A 25,485-nucleotide genomic window follows, 5' to 3' on the forward strand; every position below is an offset into this window, starting at 1 on the left:
GCATCTGCCCACCTCTGCCTATCTGGGAGTCAGAGATCCTCCAGGTATTTTCCAGCTGGTAAGACACAACACTGGAGTTCACATTTCCAGAATTATTCTGGTAATCCGACTGCTGACAGTTGGTGTTTTTACAGTCCCTTTGCTACACCAAAATTTAACAGGAAGTTACTATGAACATCTTGATTATGAAAGATACTTCTGTGTTATTTTAATCGTCATTACTTTGATTAAATCCATGTCAAAAATCAGGTTTTTATTCAATGAATATCATACATCTCTCATAAAATGCCATTTTTGTCCTTAAAATTTTTTCAGATCTGGAAAGATCCCTTTTTCATGCCCTAAGACAGTAAAGCCAAGAAAAGGTTAAAAAGGAAAAAAAAGGAGTCTATCTGAGATGACAGCTTATAAGTGCATGATTAAAACAAAGTGTAGCAGGCTATCTTCCATTTTTGTCAAGATGGAAGTATCATATTTGATCTCATATGTAGAACATTCCCATCCCTTTGTGAGATGAAATGATGGAATATTGAAGAAACACCGAGTAACATTCTCAGCCTCAGGCAGTCTAAAGGGGTCATATTTGATGCACTGTTGCCAATGTTCAATAAGTGAACATTCAACTAAACCAAATAAAAACCAAACTCCACCCCAAATCCTGCATGAGTCCTTGCTACCAATTTCCTAATTCAAAGTGTTCAAATGCAAACAACTGATGTTTTGTATCTGAATTCTACGTGCCCTACTGGTTTATCATGCTAAAAATAACTCAATGATCACAATGACATAATTTAGCCTACCTTGGAGTTAGGAGAATTTCCAGGAAAATTTCATTAACACTTTAATCCTACCTAGCACACACCTACATCTTGTACTAGCAAGCAAGTCTGATGTGAAGGACTTCCTTGAAAATTATTTTATATGGTTTAATGTGATTAAGGATAATCCTATACCTGTTATTATACAGAAGAGTACACTAAATCACTGCAATAGTCCCTCGCTACAATCTTAAGAAATTTTAAAGGGTATTTTTACTATCAGTAGAGAGCGCTTTGGGGGATTTGTTTAAACTGAGGTATTGGTTGAAATCTTTCAAATTAATATGAAGTCTTTTGAATATGAAGCCTTCCATAATGAAGTCCCAGTTTACCTTTGCTCTTGTAATCACAACCATTAAGATCAATATGACCATTTTCAGCTTAATCTTCAGGAGAAAACATCACTTTGCTTGGCCTACCGATTTACTAAACCATCAATGAGCGCCATAGGCTGGATTTTCAAACTGAGAAGGACCTGGGGGTTACAGTGGATGCCAGGTTGAACATGAGGCAAGCATTTCCTTACGGTAAAGGAGCAAACTACATACTGGAGTACAGTAGGAAAGTAGCCAGCCTATCATGGAAATCATCTCCCTCCTACTTAATCATCCCTTCTTATCCATTTTCTGCTGGAGAACCTGAGAGCCACTGTCATGCCTGCTGCTACATACAGCTGGTGATGTACTGACATAATCTTTAGGGAAAAGTTTCTGTTTGAATGTTGGTGGGAGCCCCTCAGTTACACATGCAGCACCCTGTGCCTCCTGCAAATACACAGGTGGAATAAATGGGTCAATATGAAGCCCACTATGACCTGGGCTCTTGGATGGAGAAGACCCATCTTCATCACAGCCTTGTTACTGACTCGCACTGGGGACTTTAACTCCACTAACACGTGAGAACACCCTTAATTTGATTAAGAGGAACTACAGAAGTTCCTCCCAACTAAACCAGAAACAACAGATTGAGTGCCTGTGCTCAGCGTGCTCCTCTGGTCTACAGACAACCAAGGTAACGCAACCGAAAGCATACCCAGACTTCCCACAATTTCTCTGAAAGTTAGTTTTGGGGTGTGCACAGACTGACTCTCTTTTTGAAAGCACTTTGCAGAGGTTCCACGATTGGCTCAAAATGGACAAAAGCTCTAAAAGTAGCAACACAACTTTCTGTATTTTGGAAAGATTAGTGAAAGGAAAAAATGTTTAGTGGCAGTCTTAAAGCCACTTAAAGTCTTAAAGATAAAAATCAGATTCAACCCACATTTAGAAGTTTTTAAGAGCAGCTAGGAGCACTGTCTTTTCTCTTGAGCTTTATCAGAGAATAAAGCATAAGAATTTATTTAGGAAGAAAAGCTAGCACAAAACCAACAAGTAACTCAACAAAACAATCGAAAGCTTTTATTGTGATACCTCAAGTAGATACAATATAGTGAAACAACAAATGATGTACAGTATTGCTAGGACAAAACAGCAACACAGCCATGTCACCTGTAAAAGAAAGCATTGTAAAGAGTTTAAGAAACTATGAGGCACAACTCAACTGCCATTTATGACTCATGCTTTAGGCCTTAAACCATTTGTAACAGTCCTTTTAAAAGAAACCTCTGAAGATGTCTGTTCCTTTTCCAGTAAGCTTTTATACTGCTGGTTGGCTTAACATGAGTCTCAATGAAGTACAATAAAGTGTCCAAAAAGTTTAACAATAATTTGACAGCTTCTTCCACTCATCACCATTATCAAAGAACGGAGATGTTCGAAATTTGGTCTGAGAGACTGTAGGTCACTACTGTTGCAATCTGACTGCTGAGATGAGCATGCAGAAAAAGCTCTACAAGCGTTACTCAGAGGGAAGCGTAAGTCCACCAAAAATGGCACACAGCGTTCATGAACTCTTGCACTAACTTGATACACCAATAAGAAATACAGATGACCATTTGGTTATGGGCACAGTGATGACTATTTGTCAGAATCTCTGAGGCCAGATTTTAATTCTCATAAACGGTACTCCCCCTCCTCTCCCATGGAGTGTGAAAGACTGCAAGCATGCAGGTCATACCACTCAGAATGGCCATTATAACTAGGCCTTGCTAGTGGGAAATTAAGATGGAATTATAAACAACTTCATTAATACAGTTTGTCATCGTATAGCTTACAAAGAATGAGGGGAAATTCATATTCTGGCCCTTTTTACTGGCAGATAAAATTGAGATTACTAGACTGCTAAAAAGCATACAGCAAGAGTGGTTAGGTTGATGTGTCAGCAATCCCTCCCCCAAATTCTGCAGCTTATTTCACAGCAAGTTTGCAACTTAACAGAGTTTTTATAGATGGCAGCATTGCCTTTTATTAATCAAAAAGGTACTTAAGAGTGACCAGCCAAAGAATAAAACTCTTGTGTTTGGAGGCAGACTCAGTCCTGGAACACCATTGTTACAGCCATTATTTTGGACCTAAACAGAGAATGTGTGGTCAGATTACTGAAGTCACATCAAATTATGATTAATTATTTTAGGACAGGCATGGCTTTAGAGGTTCAGAGGAAAAAACTTTCAATACATGTATGTTTTTGCTAGCAAATTCCTATGCATCCCAATGAACATTTCTTCTAAGCCAGCTCATAGTCAGTTCATTTGGTCCAAGAAAGAGCCAGCAAGAAACAAAGGTTCACAAAAGCTTTTTGTTGCAGTTTATAAAAAACAAAATACAAAATAAATGTTAAGACCAACAATAAAAATAACCAGTACAAGTAACAAAAGTGCTCAAGTTGGAGGGGAAGTAAACTTGCCCAGAGCAAACACATACAAACTTTAAATATAATCTTTAATATATTACAAAAATTGGTTAGAGGGAAAATGCTTTAGTAAATTTTTTTTCAAGTAAGTTTATTTTTCTTTCAAATGACTGCTGGAGGGTTCAGTGACCAGACTGACCTCTTCACATCAGCCAGCAGCCATTGCTATCTGGATTCTACTTTCACCAAAACCAATAACAAGAACTCTCTACATCTTTACAAGTGGAGAAAATAATCATTGATGCTGCCAAGCAACACAGGAAGAAAATTCATGTATTCCCTCAATAGAATGAGCCTCAAGAATTGTTACATGGCAGCATGAAATAGCAATTCTGTACTAGTTCTACTCTTTACTCCTAAGCGTCCACTCTTAAAAGACCAAAAAGAATATTGCTTTGTTTGGTTCTCTTAAAAGCCATAAACATCACATATAGATCATTAACTCTTTATGCCAGTAGTCTGAAGCTCTAGGTGCTAAGCACTTGATGAAGTCCCAACCTTTGGCATCAAAGTTAATTAAGGTTTTGGTGAAAATGTCCAGTTTGAAATACAAATAATGCACTGAAGAAAGAGGTTGAATTTAAGCAAGAATCAGACTGTGTTACAGGCAGCATTAACTTACTAACAAGAGATAGCCAAACCCCCAATTTTAGAGAAAAATCTTTAATATTTTACATATTTCCTTTAATTTCAACTCTCTACTGAAAAGCAGCCATTACTTTTGTCTTCAGTCCAGTGTACTGCTTCAACAAGCCCGTAGCCAGGAAATAAGAAAAGCCCAAAGATACACAAACTTCACATAAGCCTGTTCACAAGTATCAACATTGCAACTGGACTTCGAAGCCAACACAAACTTTTTGCTGATAGAAGTTTTAGTGCCTTCTTTGTTGGCAATATACATTACAATGGAGGAAAACAAAATCCCAAGAATTCCAGGTCAAAAAAGATCAAGAGACAGGCAACACCAAAGCCCATCTTGCATCAATGACATTGTTAAAAGGAGACTTTGAAGCCTGATGATGTGAACATGAAGTAGTAACAAGTAAGCCACAAAATCCAGGTTGAACACAACTGTACTACCTCAGGTCTCTGGACTGAAACCCAAGAGCTTTAACTACTTCTCTAATTCTTACATTTTTAATTCATAGGTGTAGATCACTACAACATCTTGAATGCAGTTTAGCCAGCCTGCATCAGAGAATGCATACACATGGGTGAACTCTCTTCTCTCTCTTCCTCTCCACAAAGACACCGGAAAGCTGGTTTTAAAGGATTTGTATTGCCCCTACCCATTGGCATAGTTTTTCGTGTATGACAACATTTCTAAAGTGCAGCAGAGTTCAGAAAGCCTATCAGATTCCCAAAAACGTTACAGCAGCAACAGCACCTATGACTAATTTTGCAGGTGCCATATTAGAATTGTTATTGAGAGAAAATGATTTTGTATTGCAAGGCTTCCATATTGTTCAGTTATAGTACTTACGTAGTGTTAAAGGTTTTTTTCCAAACATTTTGTCCTCAAGCATTAAAAGGATTAAAATACAAAAAGTCTTCAGAGACTGTTTAATTTGCAAATAAAGTTAGCAAATTTACGTAGAGCATTTCTTTCACAGTTGCTCAGAATTTGCATGCACAGATACCAACAGCTAATATTGTGCATACACTTTCCAGAAGTTTCTCTCATTGACTCATTCCATTTCAGAAACAGCATGAGAACAAAAGAGAAGGCGAGTTTCATATAAATTTTTATTATAAAAAAGGTACTTGGGGATGATTTAGCCAGCAAACCAAGAAACCCTTTCCCCACCCCCAAGTTTTAAAAACTATCTTGTTATTTTATGAAAAACCGAGTCAAACTTCCCTTCCCTCTTATTACCCCTCCTTTTTCTACAGGTACTATATTAATTTTCATGTCATAGGCTCTGGCCATTTCTCACAAAAATAAATATTTTTGTTCAAATGTAGCAGAAGCAGAATACTTCAACAAGTTTCCTTGATATCAACCTCTTTGTCCAGTGCATTAGGACTATACAGTTACATGGAACCAGCCATAAAACTTTACCGATGCACAAGTCCCTGTTACTGGCAAAGGTACAGTACCAAAACTTTTTTTTTTTAATACACTGACTAATTTTTTTTTCCAAAATAGAAGATGCATATATTTTTCTGCCTTTTTAATCTTGCAAGCTATAGTTTTATAGTTTTTATTTCTTATCCAGCAAACTCCTTAGGGAATATGTTGGTCTTAAATGAACATATTCTATAGCATTACTGATTTAAAATCCTTCTAAGGTATTTCATTAAGATACCAAACCTCTAGCATAACATTTCCTAACAACTTGAGGCCTGCTAACTTCAGTCAGTGCAATTGAAATATTTTTTTAAAGTGAGCACTGTACCTTTAACCGATTCACCTACAAGATGTACATAGGTTGTGGTACACTCAAATTTAAAAAAAGAAATTAATAACTACAATACTGCATCCTCTTCACTGCCAAACACATCAGAAATTGCTACATATAAAAAAGCACCCCATCCCATACATTCTTTTGGACTGCTCAGATATAGAACTTCTACAGGACTGGAGTGTAGGTGTTTAGGCAAGAAGCATGCACAGCAGAAGGTAGCATTAAAGGCATAGGTCAGAGATAGATGCTAACCAGTAAAATCCGTTTTCAATTAGTGAACTGTTTCTCTAGTTTGAGAGAGTTTAGAAAAAGGTCATCCAAAATGTTCCAAAACAACTGTTCACACAATAATACACGTACAAAAAGAGGGAACTTACACAAGGAGAAAAGGCAAACATGGCCTGAAATAGCCACTTACACTACACTACTCATTTGTGAGGTTTCAGAGTTCAGTGATATTCTCAGGGCCACTCTAGCCAAGCTCTTCCTTTACTTTGCGTTAGTCTTTGTAAAGCATGTTCCACAGAATATTGTCCAAACAGAAGGAAAAAGGTTATGATTCACTCCCAGCCATTGTCTTTTATCATGTGGGCAAGTTCAATGATAAATTTTCCTTCTTTGTATTTCTGACTGCTCTCAAAAGCATGTTCCTGGAAAGAAGAAAAATCAAGACACTGAATTAAGCTGGGGAAATTAAGTCTTTTAAACATCAAACTTGCATTAGAAATACAAACCAGGAGACATTCCAGTTAACATCCCATATCTGTTACACCAAATCAAGGGTGGGAGGGAGGAAAGAGAGGATAAAGAGGGTTGAGAAGGAAATAGGAGTAAACTTCTCACTGGCAGATCCACTGCAGAATAGATCTTGTTCTCTCACTGCTTAGGGAATTGTAACAGGGTTTTTTTAAGTGAAGGTTAGGAAACAGCATTATTGCGTTCAGTTTCCTCATTTGCAGAAGAAATGTGAAGAGAGAATGGGAGCCTTTTCAAAAGCTTTCCTCTATATTCATCATCAGAGGGAATGCATTAGGACAACTTCTTTCTAGAAGATCTGAAGCTATACTGAATCAATGAAAATCCTACATGCAACACCCAAAATCTAACATTTTCAAAACATCAAACTTGCAACACAGCTGCAAGTGTTACAGTTAACAGTGCAAGTGCACAGATAACTTTGCAAACAACAGAATCAAGTTCACATTAGTTGTAAACAGTATAAACATGCTCAGTACCATTTATCATAATTCATATTTCTGCTATATGAACCAACTTTTGCAACACAAGAAATTAAAGACCCACTTTGACAATTTCTTCCATCCAGTTTAGTGTATGTCATTGGTAATCTTGCAAAAAGATATTACAGAAGTATTAGATAACTGTAATAGCACCTATAGCTCATGCTTGTTTTGCAGTCCAGAATAAAGTTCTTATCTACTACAGCATTCCAGCGGACGTAAGGAAGCAAAACTGTATTTAAGTCTGATATACACAAAAGCCCTAGAGCTAACTCACCTAAACTATCAGTATAGGTGCTACTCAATGGCCTAACTCAAGTATCTGTCCTTCAACTTATAAACATTTATTGAAAACTTAAGTATATCGCTTACATATTTCCATCCAAGAGTGGTCTTACAGTTTTCACAATAGATATCTGCTACAGCATGTAAACCTGTCAGAAGAACTCTTTCCTCTGCTGGACCACAGCCCACATTTACCCTGGGGGGAAAAAAAAGGAGAAATTACATTTCTTACCTTTTACCCACCTTTTCTCCAGAAGACAAAAAATAGCTTAAAAAAAGTGCCTAACTTATTCAATGCTGTAAAAGTAACTTCCTCTGTTACACTGAGCTGACGGACAGGAAGAAAGAAGGGTTTTGGTTTTTGTTTTTTTCAAGTGGCTAGTCTAAACAGCAAACTGTGGGTGATGCCCACTTACTCCCATCAACAAAGACAGGCTAAATAGTTAAACTTGCAGAGAACAGAACACTAAGCAGTACCTGGATGCCTCTGCAGTTTGGGGCTTTTCTTCAAAACCAATTTGAGACCTCTATAATGGAAGTCTGTACCAGTAAATGAGCACCAACAGCTGAATTTAGAACCAACTCCAAAATAGCAGCAAGGAAAAAGCCTCATAAATATTTCTTTGCTACAGATCAGCAGACTAAGCCATGATGAATAAACAGAGATATCTAAACAAAACATCCCATGAAATATTGCATCAAGCTAGTTTTTTCATGAGTAAGAGTCTATGCAGAAAACATGAGGCAAGACTAAACCAAGTTTTTAGACAGTGTTATACAAGAACAAAATTTTGCCATTTTTGCTGCTGTGTTACCGGATTCTTACTACTACAGTTATACTAGAAGTCCCAAGTCACCACTAAATGACTACATATAAAAAGAATTTCAAGGATCTGCAATCAAATCCTTCGCAGTTATAGTTCCATTATCTTGGTCTAAAATAGACTAAGACACTTAACTGCATTCTTTTCCCAAAATGCTGCAACACAAAAAACTGCTGAAAAATAAATACATCCATTAGCAAATTCAAAGAGCCTGATATCATGGGTAGGACGTGCCTAAGATTGCAAATATTAGGCTTGATAAAATCACCTTTTGCCTCTAGCACATTTGCAATATTCAAGGTCATTTAAGATGTACCAAGTTTACTGAAACATTAACCTGTAAATGTATCTAACTATCACACTGGAAAATTCTTCTTTTTACTACAGCAGAGTTGTCTAGCGTGACTTTACAGTCACACAAGATATTTCGACTTCTGGAATATCTCAGAACAGCAACTCTTACTCAAGACAGTTACCATTCCATACACAAATGGAATTTCACATTAACACCCGCCCCTAAACTTTGATCTATTAGCAGAATTACTTAAAATATAAGATAGACTAATATGTGCAAAGGGATACTTGTGGATCACCTCAGTAGTCTTTAGTAACTATTGCTGGTCAGTAAAGCCAATGTTAAAAAGAAAAGGGCAAAGTGCAGCTACGTTAATTCCTACTGTTTTCCACTTACGAAGCATACCAAAAAAATTATACTCTGTAGGTAGTGTGCATAACCATAACAACATACTTACACAGAATTAAAGAGGTAGGCTCGTCCCTGGCTTCCCTGGAAGGACTGCATTAAAAAAAAAATTGCACTTGTTAAAAAAAACACAAAAAACCCCACCAAACAAAAAAATAGTTCCAAAAGTGTGCATTTGTAAGCGTATAAACATAATACAGATATAAACTGTTTCAGATTAATTACTTTATACCAATTCTTTACAGGAGAACCTGGTCAAAGTTTTCACCCTTATTAGATTTTTAGCAACTATTTTAAGTTGTTAAGTATTGCTGTTCAAAATAAGTCATCCGTAATGCAAATAAAACATATTTTTTTCCTACCCCTCTGCAAGATATCAACGCTTATTTTCCTAGACATCATGCTAATTAAAATAACTTGCTTTTAACTCAAAGGGAATTATTTCCATCTCCTCTGTCCTTTCCCGGTGCACCCAAAAGTTGATTTATTTCAACTTCATTGCATCATTTGGTGAAAGACCAGTGAAATTCTGGACCAAGCATAAAACCAGTATACTGTATTCAGGAAATGCATCTGATCAGTTTATAAGCTCAGCTTTATTTTAGTAAAACAACTGTTATCGTCAAATGCCCAAGCACAACCATATGCTTTCCCATCTCACATTCCTGATAGACTATAGACAAAAGATGACTGTTAGATTCAGCCAAGAAAGTCTAAATTAATGTTTTAGTTCAGAGCAGTAGCACAGTTAAGTAGTAAAACCCCTAATCAACCACACTTACTGGGGGGTGGTTTGGCTTGCAGAGCAGTTTCAGTGTCTGTGAAATACATCTTTATTCCTTCTGTACTGAATTAAGCCAGAAGCTCTTCTACTGTGCACTCTACAAACGCTAATGAAGATATAAAGGCCTGCACCTATGACCAGACAGCCTTGAGCTACAAACATCCTGGCAAAACTTAACTTGTGAGCAGACTAGATTCAGCCATAGGTAAAACATTCCAAATGTATGTAAGACACATCACTGCTTTCATCTCTTGATTTGTTCCTTCTCTGTTGAACTACTTGACAATTTAGACATAGCCATTATTTCCCATTCAAGCAGGATCATACTGAAATGTTTTAATTTTTTCTCTTCCACACTGAATTCCATTTTAAAACATCCCAAAACTGTCTTAATTTCTTTTTTTCCAGAATTTCTCTTCCCTGATCTACTTTCAAAGAAAGTTAACAATTTTATCCAAGCGGCAGAGAAAGTACCATTGTTTTTAGGAATCCTTGCAGTTCTAATATTGAAGATCAAAGACCAACTTTTCTGAAACCTACATTAGATCAACATGGAAGGTTTTTGGAAGGAAAATCTCACCTTGAGTATTATTTAATTGTTTTAGTAACATAAGGCATGGAACCATAGGTAGAAGGACCCTTCTGCAATGGATTCTTCTTCTGACATGTATTCAGCTATATAATTAGAAGTCACTTAACACCAAAATAGATATTTTGCCAGTCAAATGATTAGCAACACAACACCAATAACAGTTGTAGTTTAGCTACTTACTCAGAACAGTTTGCAAAAAAAGATGTAAAAGGAAAATGTATAAAAATGAACACTTTGATCAACATGAACCAGATTATATACTACAATGAAGAATGTTAAAAGAAATCCATGACTCTGGACTACCGTAAGTAGCAATGGTGGCAGCGTAGTTACATACAGCCCTTAGCTACTCATAAAACCTCACCTTAAGATGAGAAGTTCTACTTAACAGTTTATAATGTTAATATTTTAGTATTATTTTAACAACCACTTAAAAGAATTATTAAATGGAGATTTTTATCGACAGATTATATTTCTTCATCTATAGCAAAGATAAAAGAAAAGGTACTCTCTGCATTAGCCAGAACTGCAAGTCTTATTTTTCACAAGGCAAGGAAAAAAAGATAGACTATGCAGTACAGTGAAAGCTAAAACTTCAGGTAGGACTGACCCTGAAAGGAGAGACTCAGTTGAGTAGAGTCCAGAGTCCAAACAGCTCTGCCAGAAAGTAATCCTTACACCTACCTTCAAAACAAACAAAAAAACCCCACCACCACTAGTTCAGTTCTCCCAAGGTACTTAAACACGCATCACAAAACTGGCAGAATGGTACAGAAGCTACAGTCTTTAGTTTCTATAGACTGAACAGTGCTCTCTAAATTAAAGCCAGTGTCTCACAATCAATAACCAAGCAGAGAATGCTTACTGCAGATGAAAACAAAAACTATTCATGTATATGCTCTCAAAAACTGCCCATTAACAAATGAGTAACTAGCCTGAGTCAACTACACATGAATTTAGTGACAACTACAGTTGTGCAACCCCAACATTTAAGAAAAAGCAAAGGAAACACTTTAAAGGTCCTCTTATTCATTAGAAGTAAACTTAAACTAGCACTTCCTTGTTCCATGTACCCGAAATGAAGAGAGAGAACTTTCAAAGCCATGATAACCATTCTTTTTGGTTAAGCTACTGTAAAAATTCTTAAATAAGTTGCAGCCATTTTTCCCTGCTTTAGAAACTGTTGTGAATTAGAATTCACAAATCCTTTTTCAAACTCCACCAAGAAATACTCTCTCCTATTAAATTAATCATGTGCTAGTTTCTCTATTTACATGTAATTACACATGCCAATTGCATACAAACTGATGGGGGGGAGGGTGTCAGGTCCTACACAGTCACTTGTTTAAACAACTTACATGCCAGCTCCCCAGCTAGCTGGGAAAGACAACGACTCCAGAACAAATCAACAGTCAGAAGACCTTTTGAACTATGTTATGCAATTATTTCTGCCAAGTTTATGTTTAGTCTTGACTTAATATCACCTCATAAAAGCTCTTCTTTGACCCTGCATTTCTCAAAATTAAGCAGAGGGCAGTAACAGGATGCCAGGAATAGCAGAAAAAGCAGCTCTTCCCCTCTCTTGTTCCATAGGCTGAAAAAAAATTCTAGCTAAATGTAATACACAGGTTGGAAAGTACTGCTTTAGTTGTTCTTTTTTCCCCAATCTATTTTTAAAGATTACTTTTCTTTTCTTGCATCCTTTGCTTTGTTGCCCTCAATAGGCTGTACTCTCCTAGGTTTTTTTTCCCCTTCAGAAACGGCCATCTTCATTACCTTCTAATTTTCAGGATTATCAGGATAGAGTGAAGGGAGAAGCAACACAAAACAGAACCTTTTCCTGGGACAGTGGTTTTAGAAAGAAAATCTGTTCACAAACATCCCACTGTGAAAAGCCCCTCCATTCCCACCTTCTTTAGCTTCCTGTTAGCAGAGTTTGGCCAATTCATTTCATACAATCTTTCTAAGCTACATACATGTTTAGAGGCTAAATATTATCTTTACATGCCATAGAACAATCACTTCTTTGCCCAGCTGTGAAGGGCAAGTTCCTCCACGTTTACATCACTCACAGATAACTTGACAGCAACCTGTAGGAACTTGTGTTCTCGCCTTCTCAAATACAGAACCTGGGTCTAGGCAACTCAGACTTTCCTTTAAATTCAGTGTCCAAACACAACATCAACATGTCATTGAGCATTTAATGGTCTGCAATCCACCTATGTGGAACTCTTATACACTGACTGAAGCGAAAGCACTGTAAAGATATCAATTTTTAAATTCCCATACCTTTTAATTTTTCTTATGAATTTCTTAACTTGTCAGAGCTTGGCAGTCATTGTTTCTTATTCATATGAATAGCTAAGGAGATTTTTTTTTTCTCCAAAAAAACCTGTATTCAGACAACACAAAAAGGTATACATCTGTCCCATATGCATTGTCTTGATCACATAATATTGATATAAGAAAGATTTACTATCAGAGCTCTACTTCCTGATGCATCCTATTACTAGAAATGAAAAGAAGACAACTCATTTTGGCACTTGAGCTGCTCACTAAGCTTGTAACTTAGCTATAAACAGTATTTTGCATAACCAGAAAAAAATTAATACTGAACAAACATTTGTTTTTACCAGCACTAAGTTTCTCACACTCTGCACTGTATGATTCAGTTATACTGATACGAATTTTAAGAGACTGACAGGTTAAACGCCTTGTGTGTCAACTCCTCAAAGGAAATGAAAGAGGAGAGAGTATTTTAAATGGCAATGCCAAGGACTAACAGGCATAACTGTTCAAACCAGTCTCCAGACAAACTGCTCTTCTACAAAATAAACATCACCTATGCAAATGCAAACTTTTACTTTGCAAGATTTCTTTAGCACTTCCAAGATTGCTACCACTGTACATAAATCATAAATAAAACAGAACATTCTATTAAAACTGAGTCTTAAATATGTGCCTCACCCAGTAGAGAGGAATCGGAAGATGGCGGCAAGTGTGATCAACTTATCAGTAATGACTCACATCAACCACTATATTTCCTTAGAACCTGGGCAACTTATCAGTTCAACTAATATTTGCAGCTAAAATAAACTTGAATTCTGCTTTTCATAGTACTCAATAACATTGCATTGATTTATGAGCTAACTTTTTCCCTAAAAAATCCACATCTTTGACTAGCTGTCCATTCCTACAGGAAGATCTAAAATATCTGTAACTTTTTCCTGTTCAAGCACAGTTCAAAGTATCTCAAATGTCTGATAGCATAAGCAAAACTCTACAATGGAGCTTAGGAACTATACTAAGGTCGACTGCAAGAATAGTTTGGTATTATGATCTTTTCAAGCCATCTGACGGATCTCTGTCATCAATACATTTGGTAGTAAAGAAACTTCATAGATGTTTCACTTACACTCTAGTACATACCTGAAGAATTTGATATGATCTATACTTCTAAGCTAAACCCGTCATTCCCTCTAACACCAGGATTAGCTATTTCACCCAGGAGAAAAGGAAGTATCAGTTAAGCAGAACATGTATTTACTGCCCTAAGGCATACCTAAGGGCATGGGTGGGGGAAGGGAAGCTACTAAAAAGCTTATGTAATTAATTATTCCCCACAGATGGAATTAAGATTGCATGGCTAGAGATCATGCTCCACAGAAAACATCCAGAGAAACTGCCATCTTAGCATGTATTAAAGGTATGGCAGGCATTATTATCAGCAAGTCAGAACAGCATTAACAGCATCTTCCTTAAGCACAGCTTGCAAGCTACTCATAACATGGAAAAAAAAAATTAAAGAATGGAAATGAAAGAAGTCCATAGGGGGTTTTTTGCTTCACTTTGAGTTCCCTTTCATTTGCTAGAGTTCACTTTACAAGCTAAGATAGGTCAACCTGAATTAGTATTCTGAACAAATATGCAATTCAAAGAAATATTACTGCATGATTCATAAGACAGTATTCTTAGGGGCAGTATTCTTAAGGTAAACCAGAAACACATACAAGTCCTCTGATGTCTGAAATTATCCTCTCAGTAAGATGCATCAGAGACTAAGGATATCCTGTCACTTCAAGATTTACAAAAATAAATTCAGAAAATTGAATTCAACTTAAGCTACAGACAAAGAAATGTATCAGGGAAAAAAAAGATTTGTTCCATCTGATATTACTCTCAGATCCAACTCTTCAATACTGCAGACAAGTAGAGATAATGCTGCTCAGCTGCTTAACTACACAAGTTCTAGATGAATCCATGGTAAGTATTAAAAATTTTTTTTGAAAGTACATTTTCATTCAATTATTTACTGATTTTAATGAAGCAAGTTATAAAGTTCAATATGCAGAGAATAACCTTAAAAAAATTCTATCCCCAAAACAGCATGCCTGAAGATTTGGCAAATGTTATCTCCTGAAGTGAAGACTTTGTCAAGCTGGACAAGTTATCTTGAGCTATACAGCATCTTGAACGTATTTCAGAAATAATTATGCCAAAACACCCATAGAGTAGAACACTTCCCTTGCACACTTTCCAGTTCCTTTAAGCCTTCAAATCTATTCTTGGATGTTTTCCAAAGATTGCTTCTCTTCCAAAAACTAGATTATTCCCCCAAGAGGAAAAAAACAGAACTGAAAAAGCTAGAAGCCTCTTAGAGAAAAAAAATTATCACCAGAACATTTAAGAAATTCAGCCTGTTCTCCAACTTTTTCAGCAGGGAACAAAAAAGGCCTTCAAAGCATGCAACAGGCCCAACTATCTTTCCAAGTACTTCTTCTATCATAAGCAAAGGGGGATTACCAAATTGAATCAAGCTAAGAACAGCACATTTATTTAATGACAATAAACCCTTAAAAAAATTCCTCTTGAAATCATCAGTTAGAAGAGGGCAAAACCACAGATTGCCAAGCAAAGCTAAAAACGTTCTGGCATCTATTGAAGCAGAAGACTTTTCCTTCTCATCAATAACATAACACAGCAGGCATACTGAATGCCTTGGAGAACTAAATTTAACTACCAAGATTGTTCTTTTACCCACAAGGTGCAAGGATTTCCCAGTGAAGTCAATGACAGTTAGTTATATATATACCTTTATGCATAACTTGCTCTTGAAAATATTGACACATCTAGTCTTGTCTGTGACTTCATATGACTTTTTCCCCCTCTGGTCAGATATGCTTTGCAATGAATGAGACAGAAGTGACAGTATTTATACAGGCATCTATACAAAGTAATCCAAATTTTCTTCCATCCCCAGCATTAAGGCACATTGCAAGACAATTCAACAGTCTTTCAACCAGTTGAGTAACAAAGCATTATCCTTTGTAATATATCCACTAGGTTCCAAGATTTCTATTACGTATTTATATTTCTTTGTAATTTCTTGGACCATGCCTGAATTTCTGAACAATTACTGGAACTTAGTGGGTACAAGCCATTCTCAAGTGCTCTGGAACTTGGGTTCTTCAAGCAACATTTGCCTCCTATAAAATCAACTACTGCTAATAATCACTGCACATTCTCTACCATTTCCAAATAAAACAGAAGAAGGCTCTTTGAGTTAAGCCTTTCACAAAACTTACTGCAGAATTGCTTTAAGAGCGGCATACATATAACATTAAGTACAGGCCACACAAGTGGCAACCTCCCCTGGACTTCAAAGGGTCTTGTAGAAGTTTTCCCTCAAAACTTAATTATGTCAATTTTTTAAATTGTTGTGATTTTTAAAATTATTATTATTATTAACAACATATATTATTTGGTTGCTTTTTATGTGCCATTTGAACATTTTAAATCCAACAAGCACCTCCTATGGCATCAATATTTTGCCTTGCTCTTTATTAAGGCCTTTCGTTGCTTGCTGATAGAGGTTACTTCTGATCTGTGCCTGTAGTCAGTAGTGGGATATGATTCTAAAAATATCCATTTGCTTCTTTAAACAAATAAAAAAGCTGCAGGTTCTTCCCCTGTCCTCTGAACATCCGCCAGTGTAGTGAAGACCTTTATACTCCTCCTAATAGCACTTTTTTAAAAAAAATGTTAAACATTCACTTCAAAGTCTTCACCAAAAGAAATAGAATCCAGTACTTAGACTTGTTAACAATGCAAATCAGTAGTGTCCAAGACATGCCTAACACCACTTCAAAGTTACACTTATTTCAATTTCTACAGTTTGTTAGTTCTCTTATTATGTACCCTTCAAATCAGAGTTTCCCCCAAGATGGCCAAGTTCTAAATTATGGCAACTGTTCGTACACATGTTCAGCTGTACAGACTAGTGTTTGTCAACATCTCTACTGCTGATGACCTCCTAGTCTGGGACTCCTATTCTCAACCAGCTTTCTTCCTACTGCTCCCCTTTCTCCAAGTTCCTCCATAGATGCAGAAAACACAAGGTTATAGAGTGACAATACCTAGAAATGTATGCTCTAATCACTAACATCCAAGCCGATTTCAACACAAGGCAACACATGGAGTCCTTTCATAGCTGCAGAGACAACTAAAACTACAGCTAACAATGAATTCACTTGTGCAGGTAGCACATTTTTATACTGTCTTATCAGTCTGCATTCTTATTTCAAAGTCATTGCCAAGACTCCTGGTTGCCATTTTATCACCAGCAAGGGCACAAGAAAAAGAGCTTCATGATTAATTCTAAGGCAAGAAAGCGATCCTTCTGCTCAAACAGAACAGAAATAAAATGAAAAGGTGATTCGTGTACACTGCCATCCTTGTCAGACAATTGGCATCAACAGTTCTCAAAAGCAGAACTGTGAATCTATATTGAAGTCTGGTATTCCGAGGACCAGAATCAAAGGGATGATTGGCAGAAATACACAGCGCTCTTTGCTTTTCCATGACAGACCAACATTTAAGAGAAACACCACTCATTTCATAGCATAGCTTATCTTTTCATCTTAAAGCTGGAAACATTATAGTGTCAAGTATAACAAATGCTTATACCTCAAAGCACATCAAAAAGCTAGTTGTAGCTGCTTTAAATTAAGAGTGCACCATGTATTTTGGCTCTCTTTCCCTGACCACATGTAAGAAAGCAACAATCACCACGCACCCAGGAAATGCAGGGTGGGGGACACGATACCCAAATGAAGCACTTACAGCTAGGTATCAAACACTGTTTGCCTTTATCTGCTGACAAGTATTTGTGGCACTTGGGTTCTAGAGTGAGGCTGTATAGCAAGCATTTGGAAAAAAAGCAAGACAATGTGTAACCAAAAATTGTACTTCCTAAGTGTTACCCAAAGCTTTACCTTCTCACTAGACCCTCAAAGTAAGGCACAGGGAGGGAAAAAAAAGCCAACAAAAACCAAAAACCAAAACCCAACAAAAATCAGGTTGAGCAGTCCAATTCTCTGCTCCATCAATAGATCAAAACCAGCACAGGAACTGCACTGTTCTTGGTTAGATTGTATAGAATCAACTTGCTACACTTCAGGTTATTTTAAGTATTTTTGCTGCAGCTGGGTAGTTACAGTAACTAGGGTTCTAGATACTGTTAGTCTAAATAAAAAAATACCTCTCTCATTGTACATAATGTGCATCAATGAAAGGACTTCGAGAAATTCAGAAAAGAGATCCATATAAAAAACAGTACTGAGGTACACTCATCTGTTAGTCCTTTTACAGTTCCAAGTTATGTCTACACATGTTGTCTAGGATATTTCTTCAGTTTTTCTTTCACAGGTTAACCTGTGTTTTCATTGAAAACAAATCAAATCTTATTTCCTCCCACCACTCCCCCTGCCACCCCCCAGGTCAGCACTACTTATTTTTAATGATCCAAGTGTTATCTCACTATTGCTTTGCAGTTGTTTCCATCAGAAGATCTTCTCCAATGTTGGAATATATACAAGTTAAGCTTAAAGGAGGGTGGGTTTTTTGAAGCTATGTTCCAAATACAAGTACAATAGATGAGAAACATTCTTTTTATTTTACAAACATACAAATGGATACACCTCACATTTAAATGTATTTCTTATTATCACACAGATTTAGACAATAAAATATGTCAAGAAATCTTAAGTTGACAGAATACGCATCAGCTGTCAAATAAGCATACGGTCAACCTGCAAGTACAGAAACTTTTGTAAGATGTCTTCATGGAAAACTATGGAAGCCAGAAATAAAGCAGAATCCATATCTAACACCCTTCCCAACACCATTAGAAACAACTTGGAAGTATTTGCATTTACTATATAGATTTTTTTTTTAGTTCTCCACATTCTTTGAATTGAAAATTTGAATTTTTTAACGTTTGAAATTATTTATGAAGCTGTAATATGAACACATTAATTGCTTAATAACATATTCAAAATATTCTGCTGACCAAAACTCCCAAGACCTTGGAGAACAACTGGCTCAGATAGTAACTGTGGCAGTTTAGTCAACATGCAAAAAAACCTCAAACAAAAAAAAAAAACCACCAAAAAACCCTAAGTCAACTAAAAGAAGAGCTTCTTACTAAGTAATGTGTGCTTGAATTGCATTTTCTCAATGAATTTATACATCTCAAGAGACACAGCTAGCAAAGTTTCATTCTTCCTGTAGGCAGCTACAACCTGAAGTTCAGGAAAGATTAACCACTCCCACTAGCTTTTGGCCCAGGACATGCAGTGAATAATGAAGCTATGATTGCTTGTCATTTAGAATCCAGTGTTGCCAAAAAGACCCCTTATACTCAAATTCTGAAATCAGCATGGAAACAAATGAAATTCAGATGCATTCACATTACTATTTTAATATTTCTCTTGGTTTTGCAGACCTTAAAATGAAATAAGATCAATCACTATAACAAAAGTGAGGAACTTTTTTCAGGTTAATAGAAGTATTTTCTTCACATCATTTTATATATGTTGCTAGCTCACTGTTTCAGATTTGACGTGTCACATTTGCAGTTCCATGCCTCAATACATGTACCAAGGTGAGGGAAAGAATCGTTTTGGGGAAGAGACTGCAGGCAGAGCAGAAGTAAGCAAGCAATAAGCAACACTGCCAAGAACTGTCATCAACTTTACTATTTGAATCAAAAAGTTGTCTTGAGATCTAAGCAAAGATCAAAAAGATTAGTAACACAAGAAAAACTGTGTAGGGAAAACCCATTATTTCCTGATAACCCTCTAAGGGATAAGCAAGGACGTGTACTTTCTCCTCACCCAAAGAAAATCTCCATTCAGAAGTAGAAGCATTCTCAACCCCCCCATCTCTTCAGCACTCAAGAGCAGCATCACACCATAGTGCTGCTGAACACACAAACAGGCAGGAGCAACAGATAAAGTTAGTTATAAAGGGTTTGCCACTAAAAATTTTATTTGACAAAACAGTTATATAGAAAGCAGTTTGTATTAAGAGGTTTGAAAAGCAACTGAAGTGTTTTCTCCAGGACACAATTAAGAGCAAATTCATCAGGAGCTTATTTGAAGCAAAGAATGAACCAGTCTGTCAAGTAATCATCCCAAACTTCACGTTTTCCTACATATTCCATACATCACAAATCTTCAAGCAACAGATAAGAAGGACAAGCCTAGCCTGTTTCAAGGATCCACACATCCTCTATGTTTAGACAGTCCAACTATTTTGAACATCTCTGGCTAACCATATTCCTTAGGAACTGGTATACAGCAGAAGTAAACATCTTTACAGATTCCATAATAGAAGTGGAACATTCTGGAAACACCCAGTTTTGTGACCATCAAATAGAGTCAAAAATAATCTTTATCTGGAATAACCATAAACAGAATCATTTCCCTACCCAGAGATCCATGTTTTCTTCTGACAGTTTTCCTTAGCAGACTTTTCAGGTATGACAGTTCACAAGTAGTACCTACCTGACAGTAGACAGAGGTTGTTAATATGGGGAATATAGTAGATCAGCCTTTATGTCACATTCAGAAGTTTCCAGAATATATCCAGTCCTCAGTACACAACATATATGACCCAAGAGTGAACCCAGGGAAGATACTTTGAAGTATGCATCAATTTGCATCCCTTATCTACTGGAAGCAGTGATACAGTAATAACCATTTTGGTTAAGAAATAATTCATGAGGTCTCTAAACAAACCACTTGCCTTGGAGATCAATTCATCATGATTGGCTAGATGGGCTCTGCAGTGGATACAGCTGTAGGTTCGATGACAGTTTGGCAGGTAAGCCTGGAACGTTTTTGATTTTGTCATTTTTACCATCTCTGCTGGTGGCTCCTCACTCAGCTCAGGGCTGGCACTTGAAGAACTACAACTTTGCTGAACTCGCTGACAAAAGAAACACTGGAATATGCAAGCAAAAGCCGTTGTTGTTCTGGAGTGTGTGTGGCACTTTCCACACAAGTGACAGAAGAGAAACAGTCACAACCTGTAAGTGAAAAGAGCAGAACAATTAGCAGCTTACAACAAGGCCAGAATAAACTTGTTATTCAACAATTTTAGACATAAAGCAAAGCATTATTTAGAGCAAATGCCTGGCTGCACTACAGGCCCCTTTCTTCTATGAAGCTGTGCAATTCAAGTTCCATTCAACACAGCAACAAGCAGTTCTATTCCACTAGTGGCTTCTATTCTATCACACTTCTAATGAAGGAGATTCAAACGGTTCTCCACAAAACACAAGCACCTTCTACAATATACCAGGTACACTCTTTAAGACATCCATGCAGCAAATAACAGTAAAAAGGCATGGGATTAGAGAAGGCGAGTTGTCTTTGAAGTTCCCATGGTCAGTTCCAATATAGCAAGTGACAAGGTGTCTTGGAAAACACTTGCCTTGTCCAACAATAAACATACAACAGCTATTTGCACTTCAGCTTTCAGCAAAAATCTTGCTGTATCACATCTGGCTGTAAGTCAAATACCAAGTAAGATGCTGCCACCCTGTTCAGGGATCTGTGCCTCCTCTTTCAAGCTCAGCAGAATTATGCCTTTAGGCAAGGGCCTTTTTGACTAGTATCCTGATCAAAGCTAATTAGATACTTCCCCACTCTACCAGAATAGCCTTAATGGATTCTACCAAAAAATCAGATTCAGATAATAAAAGCTAAATTCTACACAGAGAATACCCAATTGCATTCTTCATCCTCAGAGTGCCTTTAAGAGACATTATATGCACAGAGAAGGCCAGACCATCCTGCTATGCTGGAAAGCAAGCCTTTTTTAGAGTTTTCCCAAAAACTACAGATTCTAAATATTCCTAATAACATCTTCTGATCTCTCAAAGGCCATCAGTCACCACACTATATGCATCAAGCTAATGAGTAATCCAAACACGAACACTACACAGTCACTTATGTCATTAGCTATCAGATGACTGACAGAGTAGGTCAATAGCACAAACACAGAAATGGGAGCCAATATAAAGAATTTACAGTATCTTGATCCAGCTATTAAAACGAGCATGCAAAACACTTATCACAGTTGTAACTACACAACTACACAGCTACCCTACACACAGTTTAACCACTCTTCTAGCAGTAGGATACTAGTAATACAAATAGAACAGATAATGAAAGCCACATACATTAAAGATTGTTTATAGGAAGCAGTCACTGTGCTTCAATAGGTCTTGAGAGAGTAATCTGTACAGCAGGCCTAGCACAAGAGACAACCACAGCAAAATTTAAAGGGTTTTGGTTTTTGTTTTTTTTTTTTTTAATCTTCAGCTAATGATAGCAGTAGAAGAACGGACTCAAGAACTACTGAAGGACTTGCTACAAGAAAATTTCTTACACAAAGAATTGCAAAGGCAGAGATAAGCCACAAACAAGACATGTAGCAAAATATATGCAATCCAAAAAATAAAGCAACAATGGGAACAAGTTGCCATCCAAAGCACATATCTACACATCAGAATGACTGGACTTTTGTTAGTCACTAAAAACAGATTCGATAAGGGATACATTAATACATTTGAAATATTAACCCAGTTAGCATGAAGAGCAGAACTTATAATACACTCATCTAAACAAATATTATATACCTGTTGTCCCAAGATAACTTAATTATAACTGAAAAGGGAAGAATGATTACAGTGCTTGGAGAAAACAGCTTGCTAGATATTAAGCCACATTTATTAGAGGTAAAAAATTATAGGAAAAAGATGACACAAGAAATACAATCCTGGAAATTAAATGTGAGGTTCCCTTTAAATTCCCTGCTTGAACTCTTAATGTTAGAAAGATACAGATCCTATTTAGGTTCACAGAAAGGGCGGGGGGGGGGAAAACGGGGTTTCAGAATGAAAGGCACCACAAGCAAAGATGTTTTGACTTGACTTTAGACACTTTCGAACAGTAATTGACACATCAGTTCAATGCTTGCAGAAGTTCAGCAAGTTGAACACAAGGGGAAAATATTTTTCTTCATGCCATTCCTAGAAGGTCCTTTAATTCACACTTCTAAAGGCAATCTGGACTCTTTCAGACTCAATATACTGAGTCCTTCAACTACAGAAATCAAAGAGCTCTTTTGACAAAACTGTATTTGATATTGCTCTCTTCAAAAAGAAAGCAATCCTAAGTGTTTGATATACATCGTAAGAACCACAGAACTCGTTGTTTTGTGACGTTAAGGCAAGATTCAAAACAAACCATTTCGTCATTGCTTGAATAATGGTGAATAAATCCAGTCTCACTCCACTGTGATAGTTATGAGCAGTAGCAGGTTCCACAGCTGCTGTTCAGTATTCTGTGGAGACCAGTGTAAAAACCTGAGGCAACTATTATCGTTCTTACTCTTAGACAACAGCACAGTCCGTGCTTTGGTCACGCACATGACAGCTAGGTTTCCTCGAGATCTACCCAATTCAAAAGAAATGGCAAAAATTACGTGCAGAAGCGGTCGTACAGGTTGCTGTCTCTCCCTTTCCAAATGGCTGCCCAAACCCCTCTTTCGGCTGACTCGTCTTCGCACCTACCCGTCTAGAACCAAGAGGAACCTCTCTGGAAGCCCCCACTGTATTCGCCACCGGCAGCAGGAACCAGAACCGACAGATCTCTTCGCCTTCCTCGCAGGGGCTGCAGCGGCCGAGGGGGCTGCCCCGGGCACGGTCACGAAGCAGCCTGCCCTCGGGGACGCCCCCTCACCCCGAGGGGGACGCGCATCCCGACGGACGCCCCAAAAGCCGAAGGCCGGGGCTGGGGGGGGGTGGGGGGGGGAACATAGATGAATGATTAACAGCCCCGTCCCGCCACCCCGCACCTGTGACGTCACCGGGGAGGGGCGCCGGGCGGCCAATGGGCCGAGGCGGCGGCCCCGCCCCCCCGGCTCCCGGATGTGTAAACAAACACCCCGAGAAGCGTGGCGGGGGGGTGGGGGTGAGGGGGGGTCGGTACGCGGGCCTGCGGGATGCGCTCCGCTGAATGAGCTGCCTGCCGGGCACCGGCAAGGAACAACGGGGGGGGGAAAGAAACAAAAAAAAAAAAAAAAGGGAAAAAAAAAGGCAAACATCTTCCTCAGCTGCTCGGGGGTGTTGGCACCGCTGGTCGGAACCACGCACGAGCGTTCAGGGAAATAAAATGTGTAAGAAATTAGCCTTTCCGTCATTCTTTCTGGGCTCAACAACAACAAAAAAAAGCAGTGACACAAAATAAGCTTCCGAGTCTCTGACTGGCTGCACAAAGCCGGACAAAGCCTTACGCGCGCACTCTTGGTAAGCTGCGATTTGATTACTCCAGCAGGGGAAAAACCTCTCAAAGTTAAAAGATTCGAGACACAGCAGCCGCATTTTCACTTCAGATACCGAGAAATAACGGGGGAAAAAAAAAAAAAAAGATTCGAGGAGAAAGTTACCGGCAGAGACAGAGCTCGGTTTCCCCGCCGGGAGGGAGCAGCTGCTCCGTGCACGTTGAAGCCTCCTCCTCCTCCTCTCTCACCGAGAGAGCACAAAGCCGCCGCGGCGGGTGACGCCGTTCCCTTTTCTCTCCCCCTCGCAGCGATCCCCGCAGGACAACGGCTCGTTTCCCCCAGACGGCCGGCACCCTGCCGGGCTACAGCCGTGCGCGGTCCCCCCCCCCCCCAACACGGATCAGCTCTCTTCCAGCCCGCCGGGTCCGTCCCCGGCGGACCCCGGCCCAGGGACGCGCCTCACGGCTCCTGGGGCCCTCGCAGGGCGGGAGCGAGCGAGGGGGGGGAACCCACCGGACCCCAGCTCGCCGAGCTCAGCCTCGTCGTCCGTCCGTCCCCCCCCCAATTATGTAAACCATCACCACCCGCCCTGTAACGAGGAGGCTACAAGGCAGCCAGCGCTGCCGTCATTTCCAGGCGCTATAAATAGCGCCCGAGCCCTCCTCCCGCCAGCAAAGTTGCCTCGGCGGCCCCCCAACCCCCCCGGCCGGAGGTGCAAGACGGGTCTCCTTTCGCAGCCGCCTGTCCGTCCGTCCACCCTCCCCCCTCAAAAAAAAAAAAAAAAAAAAAATCCCTGCGAAAGGGAGAGGGGCCGGCTTCTCGCACGCTCCGGTACTCACCGCTGCGCCGTGCCGGCTCCGCTCCCCAGCCCGGACCCCGAGCAGCAGCGAGCCCCCGGGACACCTTTCCCCCCGGGTGGGGGTGGAGGGGGGCAAGGGCAGGAGGGGAGGCGGCACCCCCGGTCCTCACACGGCGCCCAGCGAGGGCTCAGCGCCGGGCCCTCACCGAAAAACAAAGGGGGGGGGGTGGCTCCCCTCGCCTCGAAGCTATCTTCTCGGCGGCGGCGGCCAGGGGTCATAAGCGGGGGCTGGGCACGCGTCTCCCGCGCTGAGGGCCGAGGGGCGGCCGAGGCATCCTGCCGCCGCCGCGCTGCAGCTCCCGCCCGCCGCCGCCTTTGTTTTGTGTTTTCTTCCCTCTCCCCGCCCGCCCCCCCTCCCTCCTCCCCGGGCGCCGGGGCTGCTGCGGCCGTTAAACCCGCTCCCACCGCCGGCCGGTAGCCAATCACCGGCGCGCGCGCGCGCGCGCCCTCGCGCCCGCCCCGCCCCCTACGGGCGGGAAGAAAAGGAGCGGCGGAGCGGGGCGGCGCGCGCGAGCTTTGGGGCGCGCGGCGCTCCGCCCCCCCCCCCTC

At 39.4% G+C, this 25,485-nt stretch overlaps 1 protein-coding gene across 3 annotated transcripts; it reads right to left on the minus strand.

The window, feature by feature from the left end:
* Positions 1-2,200: 2,200 nt before the first annotated feature.
* Positions 2,201-25,277, minus strand: YPEL1 (yippee like 1). Of its 3 annotated transcripts, none has more exons than XM_075041584.1 (5): positions 24,917-25,277; positions 20,532-20,814; positions 9,116-9,159; positions 7,627-7,735; positions 2,201-6,666 (listed from the first exon to the last, which is right to left on the minus strand). In XM_075041584.1, exons 2-5 carry the CDS (start codon positions 20,646-20,648, stop codon positions 6,577-6,579), a joined length of 360 nt encoding a protein of 119 aa, XP_074897685.1. In that variant the 5' UTR covers positions 20,649-20,814; positions 24,917-25,277; the 3' UTR covers positions 2,201-6,576. The 3 variants fall into 3 exon arrangements, with proteins under 3 accessions (XP_074897685.1, XP_074897687.1, XP_074897686.1); XM_075041586.1 differs by lacking the exon at positions 24,917-25,277 and adding an exon at positions 24,243-24,811; XM_075041585.1 differs by lacking the exon at positions 24,917-25,277 and adding an exon at positions 23,368-23,589.
* Between the last annotated feature and the right edge of the window lie 208 nt (positions 25,278-25,485).

The sequence above is a fragment of the Buteo buteo genome, chromosome 11 (genome assembly GCF_964188355.1).
Source record: "Buteo buteo chromosome 11, bButBut1.hap1.1, whole genome shotgun sequence".
NCBI lineage: Eukaryota > Metazoa > Chordata > Aves > Accipitriformes > Accipitridae > Buteo > Buteo buteo.